Source organism: Myotis brandtii, unplaced genomic scaffold, assembly GCF_000412655.1.
Source record: "Myotis brandtii unplaced genomic scaffold, ASM41265v1 scaffold397, whole genome shotgun sequence".
Classification (NCBI taxonomy): Eukaryota; Metazoa; Chordata; class Mammalia; order Chiroptera; family Vespertilionidae; genus Myotis; species Myotis brandtii.
Genome location: NW_005365229.1, coordinates 4,259,714 through 4,284,870, shown reverse-complemented (window position 1 = coordinate 4,284,870; position 25,157 = coordinate 4,259,714). Strand labels below are relative to the sequence as shown.

Genomic DNA, 25,157 nt, shown 5'->3' with positions numbered 1-25,157 from the left:
AGGTTCAATTCCGGTCAAGGACATGTACCTCAGTTGTGGGCACATCCCCAGTAGGGGGGTGTGCAGGAGGCAGCTGATCCATGGTTCTCTTTCATCAATGTTTCTAACTCTCTATTCCTCTCCCTTCCTCTCTGTAAAAAATCAATAAAATAAAATAAAAATACTTTAAAAAAAAAAAAAAGATAAAATCTCCCCACCCAGCTAGAGTGGCTCAGTGGTTGAGCGTTGACCCATGAACCAGGAGGTCAGGGTTGGATTCCTGGCTGGGGCACAAGCCTGGATTGTGAGCTTTATCCCCAGTAGGGGACATGCAGGTGATAGCCAATCAGTGATTCTCATCATTGACATTTCAATCTCTCTCTCTCTTTCTCTTCCTCTCTGAAATCAATAAAAATTTAAAAATAGATAAAATCTCCCCAAAACATATCTCACATAAGAACATGTACACTGATGTTCACAGCAACACCACTCACATAGACAAAGATGGAAACAATGCGATTGTCCATGAAGGGATGAATGGATAAACAAAATGTGGTACAATGGAACATTATTCATCCATAAAAAGGAATGGAGTTCTGATACTACAACATGGATGAACCTGGAAGACATTACGTTAAGTGAAAGAAGCTAGTCACAAAAGGCCACATATTGATGATTCCATTTGTATGAAATGTCCAAAATAGGCAAATCTATAGAGATTAGTGGTTGCCAGGGGCTAGAGGGTGGGAGTGGGTGGGATGGGGGGTGACTGCTAAGTGGGTACAGGGCTGCTTTTTTGAGATGATGAAAATGTTCTAAAATTGACTTTTCTGATGATTGCACATATTTGTGAATACAATAAAAATTATTGAATTGTACAGTATTCAATATTCTAAATCTTATTAAATTTAAAGGGATGAATTATATGGTATGTGAATTATATCTCAATAAAGCTGCTAAACACACACACACACACACACACACACACACACACACACACAACGTATCTTTAATTCTTTTCTTTCTCCAAAACCTTCTCTGCCAGGCCTTCCCCAGCCACCTGGTGATGCTGTCTTCCAACAAGCCTTCCCCATCTCCCTTCCCTAGTCTTTTTCTCCATTGCACCCATAACTATCTAATAAATTATACAACTTACTTATTTGGTTTCCTGTTCATCAGGGATTTTGTATCCCAGCATCCAGAACAACCATTGGATAGATGGCTGGATGGATGATGATGGCAAATATAAGGCCTCCTCTCAACTTAATCACAAAGTTCTTTCCAGGAGAGAAGAGATTCAGGACCAGGATTCAGAACCATGGGCCAAGTCACTTAACCTGCTCAGGCCTATTTCTTTGTGATGTGATCAAAGGGTTAGAAGTAGCTGCCCCACCAGCTCAGAAGGTTGCTGTGATAATCATGAACTGGATTCCTGCATTTAAGATCTTCTCCTTGAAGATAGTAGCATCTAATTGGAGGTTGGGAGGGAGCAGCCTGAAGAGAGCACTCCTGGCAGCAAAGAGCAGAGTCTCAAGGATGTGGAACCAGGGTCTCCTGGGGAGGATGTAGGACATTTGGGGTCAGAGGCTGTAGGAGCCAAGCCAAGTGTATGCAGGGAACAAGGGCTGCAGTCAGGAGGGTGGGACATGCCGGACTTAGGAGAGTGAGTGTACACCAGGCCAAGGAGTACAGACTGGATTCACTGGTGAGCATTTCTGGAAAGGCTAGAAGCCCCTGGACACCCTGTTCTCCTCTAGAACTGGGACAAACCAGAGTGTGCAAAAAAGCCACAGCCACCAGCTCCCACAGCTGCCTCAACACCCAGACTCCAGGTTGGGGACCCCTAATTCTGCCATGAAGAGCCCCCAGATACCTGCCCTTCCAGTTGGGGGCTCCTGCTTTGGGACAGGAGAGCAGAGAAAGGCAGCAATGCTAAGATGTGAACCTCTCACGAACTCGGCAGAGGATTCACTTGGAAGTTCTTCCAAGCGGCTTCTGCAGAGCTTCAGGAGGTACCTATGCCCTGCTGACCCTCCCGTGTGCGCTGGGGCTGGGTGTGTAGGGCGCACATGGGAGAGCTGGGGCTAAGGTCGCCTAGCACACCAGGCCTGAGTTTCTGGGTTCTTACCACTGCTCTCTCCATCACACAACCAGCCAGGAACCAAACACCCTTGCCCTCAGGATGTGCTAACTCCAACTCGATCTGCACCTGAGCACACCCAACAGGGAGCTGGAAAATTCTCCCCACTGTCCTCCCCTGCCTCACCACTAGACTAGGTGGTTGCTCCTGGAATTCCCTGCCCCCGGCCAGCTGTCCATCCATTCATTCAACACACTTGCTCTGGGTGTATCAGCAGAACTCCAAATTAGCTGCTGGGGCAATCGCATGGACCATGGGGCCAGAGCTGACCAAGGAAACAGGTGCCATCTGTGCCCAGTAGAAGACTATCACCCCGGAGAGACACGAGAGCTATATACTCAGAGCCAGCAACTGCTCAGCAATCTGGGTCCAAGGCTAAGGAACTATCATGGATGAAGAGTGTCCCCCCAACACTTTTTTTAATATCAGATATCTGGTTCACGGACACCCAGAACCTCAGAATGTAGCTTTATTTGGAGATAGGTTCTGTGCAGATGTAATTAGTTAAAATGAAGTCATACTGGGTTAGGGTGGGCCCTAAGTCCAATGACTGTTGTCCTTATGAAAAGAGGAGGGGACACAGAGACACACAGAGACGAGGTGACATGAGGACAGAGATTGTAGAGATACATCTACAAGCCAAGGACTGCCAGGATCTCTCAGGCGCTGGGAGAGGTGAGAAGTCTCTTCCCCTGGAGCCTTCAAAAGAAACGTGACCCTTCCAACACCTTAATTTCTCAGACTTCCAGCCTCCAGACTGTGAGAGGATAAATCACTGTTGTTTTAGTCCCCTGGCCTGTGGTCATTTGTTATGGCAGAGCCAAGAAAATAATATAGAAAGTAACGCCTAAGCCAGCCCTACAAAGTCTTCCCGACCCACCTCACACTAAGCACATGGTGCTTTCACCAGCCGAGGCCCCATCTTGCCCCAGCTGCTCCCCGTTTCTCTGCACTCTTAGGCTACTTATTTTTAGCCCCTGATTACACCTGCCTTATATGGTTCCCTCCTCATATTATGAGCGGCGACTGTCTCCCCTCCTGTTTTGTAAGCTCCTTGAGGACAGAGAAACCCGAGGATTTAACAGTCCTGAGAAGGCGCGGCTATATAGATAGATTCCCCCAGTTGTTCATATTTCATGATATTTGAGGAAACTGGTGGCAGTTGTCAAGCCACAGCAGTACTGACAGCAGTGATCGCCTGCAATTACTGTCATAGTCCTTTTAACCTTAAAAAGTATCTGATATCAGAAAACATTTTAAGCATCCCATAGCCATTTGCTTATCTTCGTCACATAACAACCCCATGCTGTAAATAGGACAACGTATTAGTATCCCATTTTAGAGGTGAACAAACAGGTGCAAAGATGGTAAGGGGCTTGATGGCAAATAGATGACAAAGCCAGCTTGCTCTGTTCTTGAGTCCCAGTATGCCTGCCGACCCCACTCCTGCTGGCTGCTCTGCTCCTGCCGGGCAGCCTCCAGTGCGGGGCTCTGCAGCCTAACCACCAATTCAGAAAGGAAAAGGAGGCAGGAAAAGACAGTGGGTTCACCACCTGTCACAACTTGCATCCAAGCTCACTCTGCTGGGCACCTGAGGCCAGGATGGCCTCCCCCAGGCCACGGTGAGCACTGTGACCCTCCCCTAATTTTTCCAGGTGCCTCCCCAGATCCCAGGGAGCACCCCTGGTGTCTTGACCTCCTGCGATAGGTAGAGAAATGTGATCTTCTACAACCTAACATCTGGAATAAAGGGGTAGGAGAAAATGCAAAGAAAAGAAAACAAGTAACCACCAAAGTGGCTAGAAGCCTCTCTGGTGGGTACAGGTGCCCAGGGCAGGCAGCTGTGGGATCAGGTGCACATCAGAGACCGTTTCCAAAGCAACAGCTTTGTCAAGTCTTGGCCTATTGCCATCCAGGGAAAATTCTATGGGAGACAACAGAGCTGACAACAGAATGGCCACTTGAAGGAGGATTAGGGGCTACCGTTTTGGCAGTGACCAGGTGACGATGGGAGGGGGCTCCCAAACCCCAGGGCTCTCCCCTGGCATGGTTCTGGACTGAACTCCCAGCACAACCCACTTCCTTCAGCCCAGGACTCCAGGCCAGACTTTGCCTGCACCTGTTTGAGCTCAGAATATAGTCCCTCCTCTAGAAGGATCCAAAAATATCTAGGAGGGAGGAGAAGGGGGTGGGGGGGAGCCACAAGGGGAACAGGCTAGGTATGCTGAGGTCCTCAGGACAGAACCAGGGGGAGAACTGCTTGGCTCCGCCTTCAAAACCTTTTGCAAAGGGCCCCAACCCATCAGGGTAGTTTGATCTCCCCTGAACAGGAGCCCCGCATTCAAGCCAGAGCTGGTCTCATCCTGTCCCTACCAGTGCAATGCTCTGAGCTTCCCTACTCCTGGCTTTGATGACCATTTCAGATGCTCTTCCAGCTCTGCCTGCACAAATCATCTACTCATTCATCCACATTGTTAAGAGCATTCAATGAGCTGAACACGTGCTAAGTGTTGGTGACGCAGCAGAAAGTGAATTAAACACACAGCCCCTGTCCTCTTGGAGCTGACAGTCCAATGGTCATCCCCTTCCACCCAGTCCAGAGGGAACCCTGCCCCTCCACGAGGCTGACCTTCCAACCCTCCTCTGAACTCCAACCAGAGCTGCTGGGGTGTTAGTTACATTTTTTTCAGCATGTGTCATCTCCCGAAATAGCAGGTCAGCTCCTGGATGCGAAGACAGCCCATTCCTACCTCACAGTGTGGCTGGCCAGGACCTCACCAGGGGCCCAGTGTGGCCTCGGGCTGAAGAGCTGGGCCTTTCAGAGAGGGTCCCTCATCTCCTCATTTTTCCTTCCTCTTTCAAGCACCCACCTCGTGTGATTAACCAACCTCACTCTTCTCCCTCTAAGATCCTGCAGCGTCCCAATCTGTGTTGCCTCCTGCTGATCGTATATTGCCCCCGCCCCAATCATGACCCCATCCTGGTTCCCCAACGCAGGGCGGGCTCCCAAGGGACGGCCACATCTCCCACTTCTCCGGGACTCTGTGCTGAGCCCTCCTTCCAGCCCACACTCATCTTGTGCCCTTTGGCACTCTTGAATTGACAGAGGACTAGAGGACCAAGGGCTCTCAAGGTTGTCAAAGACAAGGACCTGGTGGGAGGGGGCACTCAAGAGTGAGAGGGGAAAGCCTCTTGTCATCCCTTAACACCCTTGGGAGCCTGTCCCACCTGGGCCAACATCCCACCTGAAATCCTTCTGGGCCCCAGGATTTGGAGCTGGATGAAGCCGTGGCACCTCTGCTTCCCTGTGGCCCCAATGACATAATCCCAGGGGAAACAGGCTCCTGGGATGGCCAGATGGGAGCTGACACCAGCACTACAGTCTCATGGTCTTCTTCAAAATCAGGCCTCTGGGCACATGCACCACCTGGGCAGTGGGTGGCAGCCTCCCATTTACTCCAACTAGGGAAGAGCTGGAGGCTGGAGGAGAGGAGGCTGCTATATGCCCATGAGGGTGTGTATAGCTGAATTCCTAATAGCTGGGGAATTTTAAAGGCAGGTGTCGATTCTGCCACCCTCACCCTCACCCTGAGGCTGGGCAGCTCCGGAAAGGCACGGAGACTTCTGTGAGGGAAGACAAAGAAGAGACAAGCACAGGTATGTCTCTTGAGCAAAGGGGTGACTGGGACCTTGATTCTGAGCAAAAAACTACCTTTGGGGCTAGAGAAGTATGAAACCAATAATAGGACAGAACTTCCTGATCCCAGAGAAAGACGATAGCACAGGCAACGCAGACCAGGGAAATGTCTCCCAAAATCTGACCCCTCCCATCTGCCAAATTACTCTGCCCAACGATAGCACAGGCAACGCAGACCAGGGAAATGTCTCCAAAAATCTGCCCCCTTTGCCTCCTGCTGAGGACTCCAGGGATGGGGGGTAGCAGAGAGGTTTGGGGCCTCCAGAGCACTGGGCAAGTCGTTTGGCAGGCCTACAGCTGTGCCCACCATGGCTCCAGTTCATTCATTCTCTTACTCCCTCTTTCAGGACAGATAGAGAAAGCCCCACTCCACAGTTCAGCCCCTCTGTGCTCAGATGGAGTGGACTATTTATTGCCTCAATGCTGTCATTAGGGACTTTTGGTAAGACCTTGCCCATCAAAGTAATGGGACATTCCACCTTAGATATGCATTCTTTGAGCTAAAATCTTCTGACTCCTTTAAAACAAAAAGTAGCCCTAGCCGGTTTTGCTCAGTGGACAGAGTTGTCAGCCTATGGACTGAAGGGTCCCAGGTTCGATTCCGGTCAAAGGCACATGCCCAGGTTTCGGGCTCGATCCCCAGTAGGGGGCATGCAGGAAGCAGCCCATCTATGATTCTGTCGTCATTGATGTTTCTCTCTCTCTCTCCCTCTCCTTTCCTCTCTGAAATCAATAAAAATATATTTTTAAAAAACAACCCTTCATATCTTAAAAATAAAATTTAAAAAAAAGTAATTTGGGAAAGTGACAGTCTAAGGGTTGAGCCATTGGCCCTCATTAGAATGAATTTCAGGGCCTTTGCTGATGGCATGTCTTAGGAGGGGGGACAGAGCAGGGCCAGTGTGGAAGAAGAGAAGGGAATCACCAAGAGGGAGGAAAGGACCCAACAGGGCGAATGCAGGAGTCTGACGACAGACTTCCAGCTTTCAAGTCTCAGAAGGCCCTTGAGAAGGCAGGTGAGCAGCCTTTGGGGGGCCTGAATCCCCAGAGCAGGTGGTGAGAGAACACGAGCCAGCTCATCGACTCAACTTGCTCCTCTCGTTCAGTCCCCTCATCCCAAAATGAGCCACTCCAACGGGCCGTGGGGCTGGTGGGGGAGGGGGTGTTGCGGGGAGGCCTCACAGCCAGGAAAAGACCTCAGAGGGAACCTGAGCCTGGGCAGTTTCCATTCCACAAGGAAGGAGAACCGAGGTCATCACCCGGGAAACTCGGGCCACTTGCCTCCACGCCAACTTCCACTGAAGTCACTAATCCTGACAGAGTCCAAACCCAGTACTTTACCCATTGTAGACCCAGTGGACCTTTGCTGAATGAATGCCTGAGCTGCCTTCTGTCCTCTTCTCTGCAGCACCTGGCTTGTGGGGCAGGCTCACCAACAGCAAGACTAACATCCACTGTCACCAAACTGCTGACTCACCAACTTCACCTCCAGGCCTCAGGCCTTTCAGACTCTGCCCAGTGTTTCTCCAGCACGGGAACCAGGCTCTGACCCTGGCCCTGCACTCAATACCTAACAAATCAGAGCAGCCGGCTCCCTTTCCACCCCACAGACTCCTTGGGAAGATCAGTCTGGTTCCCGCCCCTCTGTGGCCCTCCAGGCCCTCGGTAGCAATGCCCAGTATAGACCAGGATCCTTACTAGGTCAGGTCCCTGGCTGGTACCAGGCCTACTGAGTTCACCTCAAATTTGTGGTACCTCTCTGAGGGCTCCGCAGTGCTGTGCCATGTGTCCCCGAAGACCTCCTTCAGACCTCATCCACCCTCCTCAAAGCATCTGGCGTCTTAGTCACTTCCTCACCCTTCCCCATTGGCCCACAAACACACTTGGTCTTTGCTAGTGTTAAAAATAAAATTCTCTACCTCCATTAACTCACCCACCCCCACTCATTCTTACTGTCCTCTATTCCTCCCAAACTCAACGTTAAAAGTCTCACCTTCTGAATATGCTGCCTCCTCCACGTCCTCACTAAACACACATGGCCCCTGCCCTGGCCAGTGTGGCCCGGTTGGTTGGGCATCAGCCTGTACACCGAAAGGTTGCCAGTTTGATTCTCTGGCAGGCCCATGACCAGGTTGCAGGCTCGATCCCCGGTAGAGGGTGTGCAGGAGGCAGCCAATCAATATTTCGCTCTTACATTGATGTTTCTCTCTTTCTCTCTCCCTCTCCATTCCTCTCTCTCTAAAAAGCAATTTAAAAATCTTAAATATATATATAAACACACATGGCACCCCACAATCTGCCAGTGACCTCCTGCGTGTCAAAGCCATCGCCTCCTCTTCCTCGGCATCTAGAAAGCATCCTTTCCCCTGGCTTCCAGGTCCCTGTCTCTTCCTGAAGTCCATTTATCTTCTTTCTCTTCCCACTCCCCAAATCTACAGCTCCCTCGGCAGTCCCACAGCCTCACCCTCACCTTTACCCAAACAAATCTCATTTCTGGATCCCTGGCCTGATTTCTCTCCTCAGTCCAACCCCACCTTTCTAACTAAATATCTCCAACTGGCACCTGGAATTCAAAATGACCCAAACTGAACTTTTAAAATCTGTTCTTTTCTCTGATGTTCCAGGTTTCCTTTTCTGGTGCGATCATATGACCTGCACTAAACCCACAGCGGCTCCTTCCCACCCAGCTCCCAGGTTGCACAGTGATTCTGCCCCAGCTCTGTTGGGTCCGCCCCTCCTCTCCACTCCCGCTCTGTCTCGCTGAGCTCACACCTTCACACTTGCATTTCTGACATGGTTATCTAATCAGTCTCCCCTTGTTCTATTCCTCCCTACAAACAACTGCCAGATAGATTCTTCCAAAGCCCTCAGTGGTCATCCACCGCCCACAGGGCAAAGTCCTGGTCCTCAGTCCAACACTCAAGGTCCTTTACACTTTGGCCCAAACCTAGCCTTCCAGAGAGATTTCCCATGACCCCCACTTCTCTCTGCTTGCCCTTATCCCAGGCAAAACATGTCCTTTCCTGGTTCAGAGCTCCACTCTTTCCTAACTCCAGGAAATTCTCTTCCTTCCATCTTTTCATGTCTGAATCTACCTTCTTCAAGATCCAGCTCAAATGCCCCCTCATCTATAAAACATTTCCTGATCCACTCAGTTAAAAATAACCTCCCCACTCCCCTGCATCCCACCTCAATTCATCTGTTCCTCCCTATGACACCTCTGTGTGCCTGATTTTTCCCGTGTACAGGCCTAAGGCAGAAGACACCCTGTTTCCCCTAGCAAACTGTAAGCTCTCCAAGGGCAAAAGGCCTATCTGAATTCCCCCAGTACTACACCTAAAAGATAGAAGGTACGTAATAAATCTGGGATAAATGAATGATGAAATGTGGCAAGGTGTTTGAATGAATGGGCCTCTAATACTCCAACGATATTTAAATGAAGGGGTTGTGTCATCAGTCGGGCTGGATTTGGATTTGATTTGGAGCAAAGAGGGAGCCTAAAACAGAGGGGTAAGCCCAGCATCTCACAGTGGCAGACCCCACCCCTTCCCCCGCCCCCAGTCACCACCCTTATCCCAGGCCACGAGGCACAGTACTAGGCCCTGTCCTCAGCCCCTCAGACGGGGTCAGAGGAGGAACAGCCGTCTTCCTCCTATGTCCACAGGGTCTAGCTCTGTCCCAGCCCACTACACCTCAGTGAGCACTAAACAGCCAGGTGGATGCAACTGGTCTCATTGGGACCTCCTTTCTGAGGGCACAAGTGGCCAAAAACACTGGACGGCAAGTGAGGAAACCTGAATTCCAGACCTGGCCCTGTCACAAACACTGAAGGCTGTGTGACCTTCAGCGTCACATCCAGACATGGGGCAAAATCAGCATTTCCAAAATGCCATTTCACAGGCCACCGAGCAAGGCGTCCACATCTGGGAGGATGCATCCATTAGCAAATCCCAGGCTAGCACTTTGCAGACTCAGTGAGGGAAGTGGTGGACCAGATGCTCCCTAGAGGCTCATCCAGTTGCACTGAGCTAGAAACAGAGAGCCCACTGGGGACACAGCTTGCAGGGGACTGGAAAGTCTTTGGGGTCTGCTCTTTCCCCAGGATGCCCGAGCTCATGACTCTCTCAGCAGACCTCCCCACGGTGGATCATGGCTGCTGCTGCATGGCTCTGTTGAGGGCAGGTGAATGGGCCTCTCCCCAGAAATAACCAGCCTGAGGTGGGTGAGGAGGGGGTTTTGGGAGGGCATACTTCCTGGTGGGACCATACACCCTCATCTCTCGTGGAGGGGTGGGTCAGCCCCAGCATGCACCAACCTCTGGCCCCTGGGATTTTAGGGTGGGGACCAGGGCAGACGTGCACATCTGCAACCAGGACTGGGCTGGAGGACAAGGGATGCACCAAGTCAGAAAACCGCCCCGCCTGTCCCCAATCTCTCTCTGCTTCCAGGAGGCAGCAGGAAGCAAGATGTCCCATATTCAGCCTAACAAATGCCAACGGCTTAAACCCAGCACCCCCATCCCACCCCGCCCTCCAAGAAGTCAAAGGACCAATGGCATCATTCTTGTCCTGCATCCTGAGGGAAGCCTCTCCACCACCTTCACAGGCAGAGGCGTTCTGGGAGGCCAAGAAAGGGCGGGAATTCCCAGATAGGGTGAGACTAGCCCTAGGCTGGTGTGCCTGTCACTAACTCACTGTCTAATCTTGAACACATCTCTTCATTCCTCTGGCTTTGGCTCCCTTACCTAGAAAATGAGGAGACGGAGTAAATCGATTCAAGGTTGCTTTCCCCTGTCCTTGAGCAAGCCTGTCCCCAAGACAAAGAGGAGGACCCTGATGGTTACAAAGGACTGGGGTCAGGGGGCCTGGTGGCTCCATCAGTGTCCTGGCATCTGAAGGGGCACTTGGTCCCCCACGTAGAGATGAGGAGAGGAGACTGTGGAGCCATTGCCCCGGCCCAGAGGGCCATGGGAGCAACGTGAAGACTCTGTAGGATTCCCCCAGGAAACAGGAATGGGAGGTTGTAGAGAACATCTGCCACCCAGTGAGGAGCAAACAACATGGGCATGGAAATGAGGCCCCAGGGGTGAGGTGGGAAGTCCAGGAGCAAAGCTGCGGCCGGTGGGCAGGGTGGCACAGTTCCGGGAAAGAATCAACCAGTCGGAAAAATTGTCATTATGGGTGTGGAGGGGAGCCACCCTCATGGTTGGAACCTCCCAGTGGGTGCAGAAGGAAGCCATCTTTTGGGGTATGCAACCTACAGCTGAAGTAGTGATCCAATCCACATGGGGAAGAACCCCCAGCCCACGTGTGAGCAGGGTGAGGAGGGCGGGAACCTTGCCCACTGGTGGACAACCCCTCCCTAGAAGCCGGGCCAGGGCACACCTCAGAGTCCAGGAAGGAAGGAGCATGCAGAGAGAGGATCTTTGCACAGAGCACCTGACTGCCTCCTTTCCCTACCCCAAGATTCCCCCTGAGAGGCCTGGGGAACCTTCCAGATGTCCAGACCCCTCGTTGGGAGAAAAGATACAGGATGTCCCTAAAAGGCTAAAAGTTCCTGGGCCTGTTGTATGGAAGCAGAGGTGGCAGCTGGGGCTGGGCGGAGCAGGGGAGGGGTTTTGAAAGGGAGAGGGTGGCAGTGGCTCGGGGCTCAGGATCCAATTACGCGGCTGTTTCCATACTTAGCCACCTGACAGCCGCTTGGAATCCTCGACACTCCAGCCACTGCAGCCCCACGGAGCCCAAATTAACTCAAGGGCAGACAAGGGCAGGGCCCAGCAGCACATGCGAAGCTGGAGCCCCCCCACCTTGGCCTCTAACTTGCAAGATAATGGCTTCTGCTGCCCCAGCCACCTGCTCTCCTGGTGGAGACTGGGCCCTCAAAAATCAGAACCTCAGAGATCAGAAAGGCTAGTGCTCTGGCCCCCACATCCCCTGTGTGGATGGAGACTGCAGTCATCAAAAGACAAAGCAGAGTCCTGGATTCCTAAGGGGGGGGGGTCCCCTAGAGCACCCTGAAGCATCCCCGGGGGAACCTAGCCCCAGGAATCTTGGGAACAGAGAGGTGGCAAAACGCTCTGGTATCCCCTCCACACCTATAAATAACCCCCGTGCTGTAACCAGAGCCGCTTCTGCCTCACAGTGCTGAGATGTCAAAGGAAAACCATGGCACACAGGCCCCCAGCCACTTCTAACAAAGCCCCAGCCAAGCCTAGTTCTACTCCAGAACAGTCCTGTTCCTCTGTCCAATTCCGTTTCCAGCCTCATCCCCAACTCTATCTCCACCCCTATCCCGAACTCACCCCCACTCTATCCCACTGCTCCTCAGACAAACCCCAACTCTGCCCAGCATGGTCCCCCGTCCTCAGCCATGCCAAGCCAGGCCCCCTGCCAGACCTCCACAGGGGGGAGGGTCAACTCAGTGACCTCCAGGGGCACCTCCCGCTCTAAGATAGGTTCATTTTGTCCCATTAGGAGGCTCCTCTAGTCTTGAATTTCAAGGTCCTCTTCCCTAGCATCTACTGGCCAGACCTTCTCTCTGGCCCCTGGCTCAGGCTCACCCCTGCCTGTACCTCTCAGTTCACTGCTTCTGCTTCCTCTGACCTCCCCGAGAGCCCCCTGAATGTTATCAGGCTCTCTCTGCCACCCACTTCTTTCTCCTGGACCCCGGGGGAGAAGAGAATGGGGGCAAGATGAGATCAGCCATCAGCCCCAGGAATCACGGAGGCCTCATTCTCCAACTACTGCCCAAGCCCCCCACAGCACGGAGCTGAAGTCCGGCCTGGCCCACGGGGGTGGGGTCATACCTGCTTGTCCTGGGAGCAGGAGCGACGCCACAAAGCAGCAGAGCAGAACCAGCGCCCTCATGGTGACTGCCAAGAGAGCCCAGCTGCTCTTGGCCTCTATTTATAGGGCTGGTGGCAGCGAGGGCGGGGGAGAAGGGTCACACAGTCACTAGGGCAACTGGGCGGGCGTGATGGGGAAGCAGCACCGACCCTGCGAGGCCGAGAGGAGCCGGCTCTGCCACTGCTGTGCCAGCTGCCAGGCCCCAGCAGGCAGGGCCTGGTCTCTCCCTCAGCAGTCCTGAGGTCATATGATGTGGGTCACAGGCGGGGGTAGCAGGGGGGGAAAGTGGGACGGCCCTTGAGTTAGGTCTGGGATCTGAGTCTTCCCAGTATTTGCACTCACTTGATCCAAAGTCTGAAGCAAGTCAATGACCTTGACATGTCTCAGTTTTCTGAACGAGGGAGTTTTCAGGGCCAAGCAACAAGAACCCTATTTGAGAACCACAGACATACATTTCAGCCCCTCCCCAAAGGTCAGGAGAATAAAGCCCTAAGAGTTAAGGAAAACCCTCTATGTCCGACCTTTGAGGTCAATGGCTCGGAGTTTAACCTTCCCAGACCCCTGGAAGAGGCAGAATGCTGATGGGAGAGGGAAGGGGGGAGCTAAGAGACACAACTGACGATGTGATGTAAGTCAGAGGGTGGAGGGACAGAGATCCATTTCCAGTGGCGCAGGGGTTCCAAAGCCTTCTGTCGCCTCCTCGAATGCTGTTTGATGCAATTTTCCTAAGGGCATGTGACCGCCCCAGAGAGCCAGTTCCATAAAGCCAAGGGAAAGCAGACACTGCTTGTCTGTCTGGGGGAGGGTGTTGCTGTGAGGGCGGCAGTCAGCACCTTGGAAAGGAACAAGAATCGATTAGGTATCTACTGTGTGCTTTTCCTCTGAAACAGCTTTAATGACGTCTAATTGGATACAATCAAAATAACGAACGGATTCCTCACTCTCCAATTTTCCTTTCGTCCCTTCACAGTCCCTCCCTCTACCCCTCCCCAGGCAACCACCGATCTGCAGTCACTGCCATTAGATTGCATTTCCTGGATTTTTATATAAATGGAATCATGCCCATATGATTCCTTTTCATCTGACTTCTTTCACTCAGCAAAATTATGTTGAGCTTTGTTCATGTTGTAGCATATATTAATCGTACATTCCCTTTTGTTCTGAGTCGTATTCCATTGTGTGGATAGACGGCACACCCGCAAATAACGTCGTTTGGTTCAACGTTGTTCTCCTATAATGTTGATGAGGTGCCATAGGAACTTCACTCTTGTTTGTGTCAATTAGCCTCTGGTGCTCTAATCCGATCCGAGTGGTGGAGGGTGTGCTGGGTGGGAGCTTTGGCTTTGCCATACCTCAAGCAGGGCCTCCAGCTGGCACCCTCAGTTGGCGGGGGGGGAGCATTATACATGTCAAACCAGAGGGCTTCTCCTTCAACATCCCAACCCAAATAAGGTCCCGAGTCCGAAAGAAAAATGCTGCCCATGGTTTCTAGCCTGCTCCCTGCCATGGGCTGGGGCCTCTCAGTTTCTTTCTTCTTCTTCTTTTTTTTTTTTTTACTTTTTTTAATTTAAATTCTTTATTGTTTAAAGCAGCGGTCGCCAACCAATGGTCCATGGACCACTTGTGGTCCGTGAGGTCCGAAAGGTTGGCGACCACTGGTTTTAAAGTATTACAGCCCTAGCTGGTTTGGCTCAGTGGATAGAGTGTCGGCCTACGGACTGAAGGGTCCCCGGTTTGATTCCGGTCAAGGGCACATACCAGGTTGTGGGCTCGATACCCAGTAGGGGGCATGCAGGAGGCAGCCAATCAATGACTCCTTCTTATCATTGATGTTTCTATCTCTCTCCTTCCTCTCTGAAATCAATAAAAATTAAAAAGTATTACATGGGTCTCCTTTTTTCCCCATTGACCTCTTCCAGCTGCTCCCACCCCCCAACACATGCCCTCACTCCCCTACTGTCTGTGTCCATTGGTTATGTTCATATGCATGCATACAAGTCCTTTGGTTGATCTCTTACCCCCCCCCTCCAATTACTTTCTTAATATTATAAAATAGCCAGTCAGTGTTCACACACACATACACACACAGCCTATGGTAAAACTGGTTTCATTATGTCATTTCGCTTAAAATCACAGAACCTATTGACAATGGAAACTGAGGACTTACAGTACCACAAACTGTTATCAATTCAACTGTTGAGAGACATTTAGGTTGTTTTCAAGTTTCAGCTAGTACCAACCAGCTGCTCTGAACATTCATATACAATTAAATGTAAAAATATATGCTTTCTCTCTGGCAAGAGGACTGGTTCCCGGCCACGGATGTTCCGGAGGGGAGAGGGGTCACACGCATCCCAGGCACAAGCGGAGAGGAGCAGCTCATCTGGCTAATGCTGAGCAGGTGGCGGGACAAATGCTGCCCCTCCCCCGGGCCCCACGCCTTCTGCAATAATCTCCTCGGGGCTGTTGAAGCCACTGGGAGCCCCACTGGCACCTCAGAATCACAGTGTTACTGATCAGGATGTGAGGCTGTTGTCTGGGGAGGCTGGGGGAAAGGAGTGGGTGTGCCAGCCAGTATCCTCTTTGCCTTCCTTTGCTAACTTGGGATTTTGAGCCGGTTGGGGTATAGCTGTGATTCCCTGCCGCCCTGAGAACCTCTCTGTTCCCTTCTTGGGCCTAAACCCAGCCTGCTGATCCAGGGGTGTGTGTCCACTGAGGGTGGGATGGAGGTGGTTACAATGTGGGGAAGTGGCCTGAGTTGACCCTGGGTTCCTCACATGCTTGTCCTTCTGGGGGCTTGAGGAACAGGGGTCAGGGCAAACAGAGGTCGTGGTGCTGGCTCAGGGTGGGGCTACAGAGTCGGAGTTACTGATTTCATTTTCAATAAGCCTAGGTTTGTTACATTGGTTTCCCAGTTTTTTTTAAATAGACTTCTAAAAATAAATAAATAAAGAGACCTTGTTTGGGCTCCAACAGATCCTTGTACACTCGTGGTCAATACAGCATTATTCACAATACTGGAAAGGTGGAAAGAACCCAAGTGTCTACCTGCAAATGAATAGATAAACTGAATGTGGTCTACCCATGCAGTGGAGTATCATTCCACCATTTAAAAAAAAAAATGATTTTTGCCTAGCCGGTGTGGCTCCTTGGTTGAGCATTGACCTATGAACCAGGAGGTCACGGTTTGATTCCCAGTCAGGGCATATGCCCGGGTTGTGGGCTTGATCCCCAATGTGGAGCATGTAGGAGGCAGCCGATCAATGATTCTCTCTCATCATTGAAGTTTCTCTCTCTCTCTCTCCCTCTCCCTTCCTCTCTGAAATCAATAAAAAATGTTTTTTAAAAATGATCATCTTTAAAAAATAAAAAAAGAAAATTTAGTACATGCTACAAGATAGATGAACCTTGAAAATATTATGCTAAGTGGGGGGTGGGGGGGGAAAGCCAGTTATGAAAGGACAAGGTATTAGCTGGCTTAAAAATAAAAAAAGAAAATTTAGTACATGCTACAAGATGGATGAACCTTGAAAATATTATGCTAAGTGGGGGCGGGGGGGAGCCAGTTATGAAAGGACAAGGTATTAGCTGGCTCGAGCTGCCATAACAAAATACCACAGATTGGCGGGCTTAAACAACAGAAATTTATCTTCTCACAGCTCTGAAGGCTGGAGTCCAAGATCAAGGTGTGGATAGATTTATTTTTTCCTGAGGAGAGCAGCTCTCCTTGGCTTGCAGATGGCCACCTTTTCACTACATCCGGACATGTTTATCTCTGTCTGTATTATGTGTCCTAATCTCCTCTTCTTATACGGATACCAGTCCTATCAGATTAGGACCCATATATATGAGCTCATTCACCTTAGGTACCTCTGTGAAGACCCTATCTCCAAGCACAGTCACATTCCGAGGTACTGGGGATCAGGACTTCAACATATGGATTTGGGGGAGACATAACTCAGCCTATAATAGGTAAATATTATGTGATTTATATGAAGTACCTAGAATAAGCAAACTCAGAGAGACAGAAAGTAGAATGGTGGTTGCCAGGGGCTGGAGGGCAAGGGTCACAGGAGTTATTGTATAGTGGGTAGAGTTTCTACTAAGAATGATGAAAAAGTTCTGAAGATGAATGTAAGTGGTGATGGTTGCACAACACTGTGGATATACTTAATGACACTGAACTGTACATTAAAAATTGTTAAAATGGTAAATTTTATGTTATATATATATGTATTTTTATAATAATTTTTTAAATGAATAAACAAAGACTTAGGAAAATAAGAGAGATTAAAAATGAGGGTAGACACAACTAAAGATAAACCCTCAGATCATAAATACTTTATTTTTTTATTTTTGTTAATCCTCACCTGAGGAAATTTTCGCCATTGAGTTTAGAGAGTGGAAGGAGGGGGAGAGACAGAGAGAAACATCAATGTGAGAGAGACATTAATTGGTTGCCACATGCGCCCCAACTGGGACCGAGGATCAAACCTGCAACCCTTGACCAGGAATCAAATCCACGACCCTTTGGTGTGCAGGCCGATTCTCTAACCACTGGGAACACCAGGCAGGACACAAGTCATAAATTCTTAAACAGACCTCACTTAGCCTATGAAATCTCCACACTGGTTTCATCCCACATCAGCCACCACCACCGCACCACCTTCCAGGGCAAAAGCCTCCCCTTCCCCAGCTCAGTAATAAACAGAAGCTGCCATACTTACCTGGCAGGAGAGCTACCATGACCACGAAGGTAGTTTTCCCAGGGCCAGGCTTATCCATTGCACTATGGATGTGCTGCCTCCTGCGATTTCCCCTAATGTGGGAAACTCCACTGCATAATTTGTGGTAGTGGGGGACTGTGTTCCTGCATGCATGAATACATGCATGCATACATACATACATACATACTAGTACATACATACATAAAAGCTGCCAGAGTACTCAGCCTAAGGGTCCCCACCTTCACATGGTTCCTATAGTTTGATCCTTCATTTGGCAAGTGACTTGCTAGATCAATCCATGCCTGAAACAGTTCCTCAAGGGGCTGGGGGAACCAAGTGGGACCCTGACAATGCAGGCCTCTGTCTGCATCCACTCTACACTCAACACTGACACAGCGCATGAAGTAACGCTTGGGAGAGCATTTTCCATTTATCTTAGTAAGTAAAGGTCACCTACCATAGAAGGACCCAAATTCCCACTCACAGCAGCAATCTCCTCCATGATAACTCTGACAGATACATATCCAGCCTCTGTTTGAATATCTTCAGTGACAGGGAACTCACTACCAGAGAGCACCAACTCCACGGTTTTGAATATCATGTGAAGTCTAGAACAAGCCACAGTGCTCCAGATCTCCCCACCTGCCCCCTCAACTTGCCTCCCACAGTCAGGGACAGGCACCATGAGGATCCCATGCTGAATGGAGACCATCTCTCCCTTAATCTCAAAGAAGCAGCCCCCCACTAACCCCTAGTGCCTGGCCAGACCCACTGACATTTCCGTCTACCTACAAGCAAATGAAATTTCCATCCATCTTCTTTGCGACCGGAATTTTCAGAGCATCATCTGTATCTCTCACAGGGCAAGAGGCAATGTGAGAGAGACAAGTATCAACAAACTAATCTCTGGTACTCGTGCAGTCTTCTCAAATCACTTTCCTGTTTCCTCTTTCATTTGATTCTGAGGGTGACCATCGAGACAGGCGACACCCGGGGAGACCTGTGACTTGTGCCTCCTAAGTCAAGAAATTCTGCAGCTGTAACTCTTAGCTCCTTTAACACCAGGAGTGTGGAGGGGACCGCAGGTTTGGAAACTCATTCCTTTGTACAGCTATGAGATTTAGGGCTGGTCCTGGCCTGCAGCCCCCAGTCCTATGCCTTCCTCTAGTCAGCAGGCGCTCTTGTCAATCAACAGAAGAAACTTGCAACTCAGCAGGGCAGAAGAAGAGAGGGAAACAAGGCAGGGGCTGATGCTATCCCCACCCCAGCCCAGGACTTTTAGGGCACAGGAGGGCATGCAGAACTCAAGTGAAAAAGACACCCTCCTGGCTCTGGCCGGTTGCTCAGTGGTTAGAACATCGGCCAGTGGACTGAAGACTTGCGGGTTTGATTCCTGGTCACGGGCACATACCTCAGTTTCCCCAGCCCCAGTAGGGAGTGCATGCAGGAGGCAACCAATCATTGTGTGTCTCTCATATAGATGTTTCTCTCTCTCTCCCACCCCTCCTCTCACCCTTCCACTCTCTACAAATCAATGAAAAAAAATAGCCTCAAGTGAAGATTAACAACAAAAAGAGGAAAAAGACAAATGACACAGGGACAGTAGCATCCAGGAAAGCACAGAGGGGCAGCTGGATCAAGACGGGGCAGTGAGATGGACTCGGGTGGGACAGGGTGGAAGCCAGAGCCATCAAAACTACGAGGCTAAGGACTATGTGGCCAGCCAGCTCTAAGAGGCAGCTGGAGGGTTTGCATGTGCTTTACATACTGGTCTGAGGCCAGTTAATCAACTGCTAAGGAGGCCAAGGTCACAGGATGGCCCCCCATTTCGCTAGATGGCCCTTCAAACATCTCAGAGCTGGGGTGACTACCCTGCTGCCAAAGATGCCTCCACATCATGAGACAAGGAACAGTGTTTATTATAACCTACCCCCATGCCACAGAAGCATAAAGGCGGCTTCCCGCTACTCATAAAGTACAGCAAGTAAGCAAAAATTGGAAGTACAGTGGGGCCTTGACTTACGAGTTTAATTCGTTCCGAGACCGAGCTCGTTAAGGAGCTCGTTAACTCAAATTACTCTATCAACTCAATGCAAAAAATCGGCCGAGAGACAGCTGGTATCTCAAAAAACTCGTTAGTCGGGGCACTCGTAAGTCAAGGCCCCACTGTAACAGTTAAAAGAAAACCACATAAAGCAGGCACACAAAATAGAACCATTCACAAGGCTAATACAAAAGCAAATTGCCCCACATATGAAAGTCCCTCACGTGTAACTTGATCACTTGCCAATTCACAGTGTCCTTAAAATAAGAATAAACCACTGCTCGGGAGAAGTGAAATGATTTCTGCTACTGAGACTCTACAGCAAGCATGTCAAACTCACGGCCCATGGGCCACATGTAGCCCACAATGAATATTTTCACAGCCCAGCCAATATAACAGTATGTAAGAAACATTTTAGCCGAATCCGGTTTGGCTCAGTGGATAGAGCGTCGGCCTGCAGACTGAAAGGTCCCAGGTTCGATTCCGGTCAAGGGCATGTACCTGGGTTGCGGGCACATCCCCAGTAGGAGATGTGCAGGAGGCAGCTGATCGATGTTTCTCTCTCATCGATGTTTCTAACTCTCTATCTCTCTCCCTTCATCTCTGTAAAAAATCAATAAAATATATAAAAAAAAAATAAATGTAACTACTTTCCTCTCAAAAAAAAAAAAAGAAACGTTTTAATAAAAATTTTGTAACTTAATTTTTATAATATCCTGTATACATAATTATTAATAATGAACTACAACGTTCACTAGTGACTGATTACTATAATCATGTTGCATTCATTTCCCTTATGCACCTTGTGTGTGCAGGTGCACCATTTCTCTCCACTAATACTAGCAGCGAATATTTTAGCAGCTGATTGCCACGTCATTAGTCTTGGACTGACTTGTTTGGTGTGTGCAACAGGAAATATTTCGCTTTCAGAGAACAAGAAAAATAGGTCTATTTGCATTATGCTTATTAATTTGTGCAGTTATTCAGTGTCTGGTAAGTTAATGTCCAAGAAAAAATATTAATTTTTATTAAAATATTCTATTGTTTTATGTTAATGATTACTCCTTTATTTCAGCCCTTTGTATGCAGCAAGTCTCTATCAAAATAAACCTACATTTCTATGAAAATTGAAGCTTTTGGTTCTTTTGCGGCCCACATAAACTTAAACCTTATCTGGCCAGTGTTAGCCTTTGAGTTTGACATGCTTGCTCTACAGGCATTTCTTCTGAGGCTCTTCTTAAAGAGGACACGGTGTAATGTAACCATCTTTTGAGAACATGGGAGAAGAGAGACATTTCCAGTGAGTTTTATCCCTAACAGAGACCCTTAAAATAGGGCAAGGAGGCCACCAGGTACCAAGAATGCCCAACCCCCTCCCAAAGAAACCACCACCAAAGACAGTCAATGGCACATGCTTAGGATGTATTTATCTTATCCTCCACTGCCAAGTTACCACCTCACACACTGGTGGCAGAGGGGAAACTGCCACAACTGACTTGGGGGATAGTACCCACTAAAGTACATTCACAGTAACCGTGAATTGGAAACAACCTAATTCCATCACTAGGTGAATGGCTAACCAAATAGTGGCATATTCATACAGTGTAATACATTTAGCAATAAAAATGAACAAACTGGCCCTAACCGGTTTGGCTCAGTGGATAGAGCGTCGGCCTGCAGACTGAGGGGTCCCGGGTTCGATTCCGGTCAAGGGCATGTACCTTGGTTGTGGGCACATCCCCAGTGGGGGGTGTGCAGGAGGCAGCTGATCGATGTTTCTCTCTCATCGATGTTTCTCACTCTCTATCCCTCTCCCTTCCTCTCTGTAAAAAATCAATAAAATATGTATTTTTTTAAAAATGAACAAACTGCTGATATACACAAAAACATAAATGAATCTCAGAGATGTTATGTTGAGCAAAAGAAGCCAGACAAAAAGAGTATATAGAGTTGACCCTTAAACAACATGGGTTTGAACTGTGGTCCATTTATACAAGGATTTTTTTTAATGAATATACCATTGGCCCTCCATATCCCCAGGTTTCACATCCTTGCATTCAACCAACCATGGATCAAAAACAGTATTCAGCCCGGCCGATGTGGCTCAGTGGTTGAGAGTCAACCTATGAACCAGGAGATCACGGTTTGATTCCCAGTCAGGGCACATGCCCGGATTGCGGGCTCGATCCTAAATGTAGGGCATGCCAGAGGCAGCTGATCAATGATTCTCTCTCATCATTGATGTTTCTATCTCTCTCTCCCTCTCCCTTCCTCTCTGAAATCAATAAAAATATATTAAAAAAAAAAACAACAGTATTCAATCCAAGTTTGGGAACCCATAGATGTGGCAGATTGACTATATGCATTGTTCTACGCCATTTTATATAAAAGCCTTGAGTATCCTCAGATTTTGGTATCCACAGAGGGGACGGGGATAGTTCCTAAAATCAATCCCCCACAAATACCAAGGGATGGCTGTAGTTAAGTTTTGAGGGAGTCAAAAATTGGACGTAGATTTCAACTGCATGGAAGGTCAGCACCACTAACCTCCCTTGTTGGTAAAGGGTCAACGACATACTGTATGATTTGTATGAACATCTAAAAGGGACCAAACTAATCTATGATGATAAAAATTAAAACCACTGTATACCTACCAGAACAGCTGTTTTAAAAATAATAGCCCTGGCCAGTGTGGCTCAGTTGGTTGTTGGTTCGATTCCCGGTCAGGGCACATGCCAGAGTTGCATGTTCAATCCCCAGGGGGCGGCATGCAGGAGGCAGTCATCAATGTTACATCAATGTTTCTCTCTTCTCCATTTCTCTCTCTCTAAAAATAAACAAACTATTCTTTTTTAAAAAAGAATATAATAATCTGACATTACCAAGTGTTGGTAAGGATGCAGAGCAACTTGAATTCTCATACATTGCTGGTGCACTATATGGTACGGAACTATGTCCACACATACATAAGTGAGAGCATGTAAAATTAGTAAAAATTTGAATAAGTCTCGTGGACTGCACCTATTGCAATTACCTGGTTTCATGTTGTACTTTAGGCATGCAAGATGTTAGCACCTGGGGAGGCTGGGTGAAGGGTGCACAGGACCTCCCAGACATTTCTATAATTATTCCCAAATTTTTAAAAAACATTTTAAAAGATAAACTGAGATAGGCCAGTAAACTAGGACAAGTGGAAAAGGGAAGACAGAGAGTTGAACAAACTGGCAATTAACAGCAGATACAGAAAGTCATCTCCCTAGGGATAACATCTAGGCCTCAGTTGTATTTCAGCTCCAGACCCAGAAAAGGAGTAAAACCAGGTGGGTGACAGCTGCGATGACTAACAATCCCCTGCCCTAGCACTGATCAATCCGTGGAGACCAGGACCCTGAAGGAGCACACCTGGAAAACTGATGAATATTCTGTTGAAACCCTCTCATGAGACCTCCCCTAAGATTCCCACCTACAAGAAAGAGATAAAAGCGTGGAGACAAAGGACCTAGTGCGAGCTCTTCCTCTGGGGAGTAGCCTCCACCATTTCCTTTCCCCTCTTCTTCCCTCACTTCTTCCCCCACAAGCATGTATCGACTAAACCCTAAAGGACCCCATGAGACTTCTAAACTGTAAGGGACCCCATGAGACTCACAAGCAGGGGAGCAATAGGCAGCAGCAACTCATCTCAGGCTAACCCCTGGACCTGTTCCCAAGGCCCCGTTTTCTCTGACTTCCCAGAGAGCTAGGGCAGCCCAGCCTAGCTCTCCTGTTGCTTCTTCTATGCTAAGCCCTTTCTTGTTTTACTGTGTCCAGCTTTTACCGTGCGCAGCACTTTCATAGTCTCCTGGACTCGTGTTGTGAAGTTTTTCCTGCACGAAGCCAAGAACCCACACATTCCCGGCCAGCCCTAGGCAGACCCGCCAAGGGCAGGTCCCCTTTCCGGTAGCAAAACCACTTGAGGGCTTGGTGGGATGCTGGCTACATGGTTGTGTATTCAATTTGTGAAAATTCACGGAACTAAACACAAACTACACCCCCTCTTCTGAGTGTACGTCATACAGTAAATACTTCAAAAAAAGGTTTTTAAAATGGGGTTTTGTTAAATGTTGGGTTGATCATGTCTCTCCTAGACCCCCTTCCCTTTCACAAACAATAAAGTCCAAGCTTCTTAGTATGACTTGGAAGTCCTCTATGATCCCCTTCCTGTTAGATAGGACAAGGGTCTCAAGGTCAGGGCAGTTCTAAATGTTTTTTCTTGCTAAATGTTAAAATGTAGCACAGTATTTTGTAGATACAGCTGTAAACTGGATGAGCTGACAGGAAATCAAGGAATGAAAGTAACCAAGTCTAGCTTGGCCAGCATGGCTCAGTGGTTGAGCATCAACCTATAAACCAGTAGGTCACGGTTCAATTCCTGGTCAGGGCACATATCCAGGTTGTGGGCTCAATCTCCAGTGTGGAACGTGCAGGAGGCAGCTGATGCTTGACTCTCTCTCATCATTCATTGATGTTTCTCTCTCTCTCCCTCTCTCTTCCTCTCTGAAATCAATAAAAGTATTTACTTAATAATTTTTTTTAAAGTAGCCAAGTACATGCCTTAACCGGTTTAGCTTAGTGGATAGAGCGTAGGCCTGCAGACTGAAGGGTCCCAGGTTCGATTCCAGTCAAGGGCATGTATCTTGGTTGCAGGCACATCCCTAGTGGGGAGTGTGCAGGAGGCAGCTGATCGGTGTTTCTCTCTCATCGATGTTTCTAACTCTTTATCCCTTCCCCTTCCTCTCTGTAAAAAATCAATAAAATATGTTTTAAAAAATAAAAATAAAAGATAAAGTAGCCAAGTACAGCCCAGCTGGCGTGGCTCAGTGATTGAGCATCAACCTATGAAACAGGAGGTCCCAGTTCGATTCCCGGTCAGGGCACATGCCTGGGTTGTGGGCTCAATCCCCAGTGTGAGGCGTGCAGGAGGGACCCAATCAATGATTCACTCTCATCACTGATGTCTCTCTCTCTCTCTCTTTCTCTCTCTCACTCTCTCTCCTTTCCTTTCTGAAATCAACAAAAATATATTTAAAAACTTAAAATTAAAAGTAGCCAAATATAAAGAAGTCAACATATAATTGACCAAATAGTGTCCATAAGAATAGCTAAGCCTCTCTTTTAGAAGGCAGAACCTCTTGTCTCCTTTACTTGCTGCAAGTAAAACTACCTTGTGATAACTACATCTCCTTTTTGACTATTGCAACCCAAGCAGCAAACCCCTTGAGTTTGGTAACATTCCCACATCTTCTCCATTCTTCCTCCTCCCAGGCCAGTGTCTGCACTACTGCCGGACACTGCTGCACTTTCTCACCACCACGTGCTCCCAGGGCTGGACCTGCACTAGTCCACGTGCAGCCTTGACCTGCACCAGGCTCCTGACCCTGGACCCATGACAGGTGTGGCCTGGGCAAGACGCACTCCGACACACCTTGTGCGTAGTTTCTTACGTTCCTCACCTGTCCTGATATGACAATGTTTCCGATAGTGTGGGTTAAAAGGAATGTTACTACTAGGCTCCTTCTTGCGCTCCATTATGCCCTACTTGGGGCTCTTGCCGCTCCCAAAGATTTGTTTCATGATTAACGGCCTTCAGTTTCCAGTAAACCGCCTCTCCCAGTTTCCATGGACCACCTGCACCTGGACCTCCACCTGCACCGGCCCCCACCAGCACCTGGGCCCCCACCTGCACCGG

The 25,157-nt window shown here is 49.0% G+C and overlaps 1 protein-coding gene across 2 annotated transcripts in view; it reads right to left on the bottom strand.

Moving 5' to 3' along the window:
- SRL (sarcalumenin) overlaps positions 1–18,393 on the bottom strand; it is a 46,398-nt gene extending 28,005 nt beyond the window's left edge. Inside the window, exons 1-3 of one of the 2 annotated variants that reach the window (XM_005872959.2) lie at positions 17,389–18,393; positions 15,619–15,709; positions 12,622–13,494 (exon numbers count right to left, since the gene is read on the bottom strand). In XM_005872959.2, the coding sequence (XP_005873021.1) occupies positions 12,622–12,682 (61 nt within the window). In that variant the 5' untranslated portion in view covers positions 12,683–13,494; positions 15,619–15,709; positions 17,389–18,393. The remainder of the gene's footprint in view (positions 1–12,621; positions 13,495–15,618; positions 15,710–17,388) is intronic. The other variant, XM_014545139.1, reaches the window with a different exon arrangement.
- Positions 18,394–25,157: the final 6,764 nt, after the last annotated feature.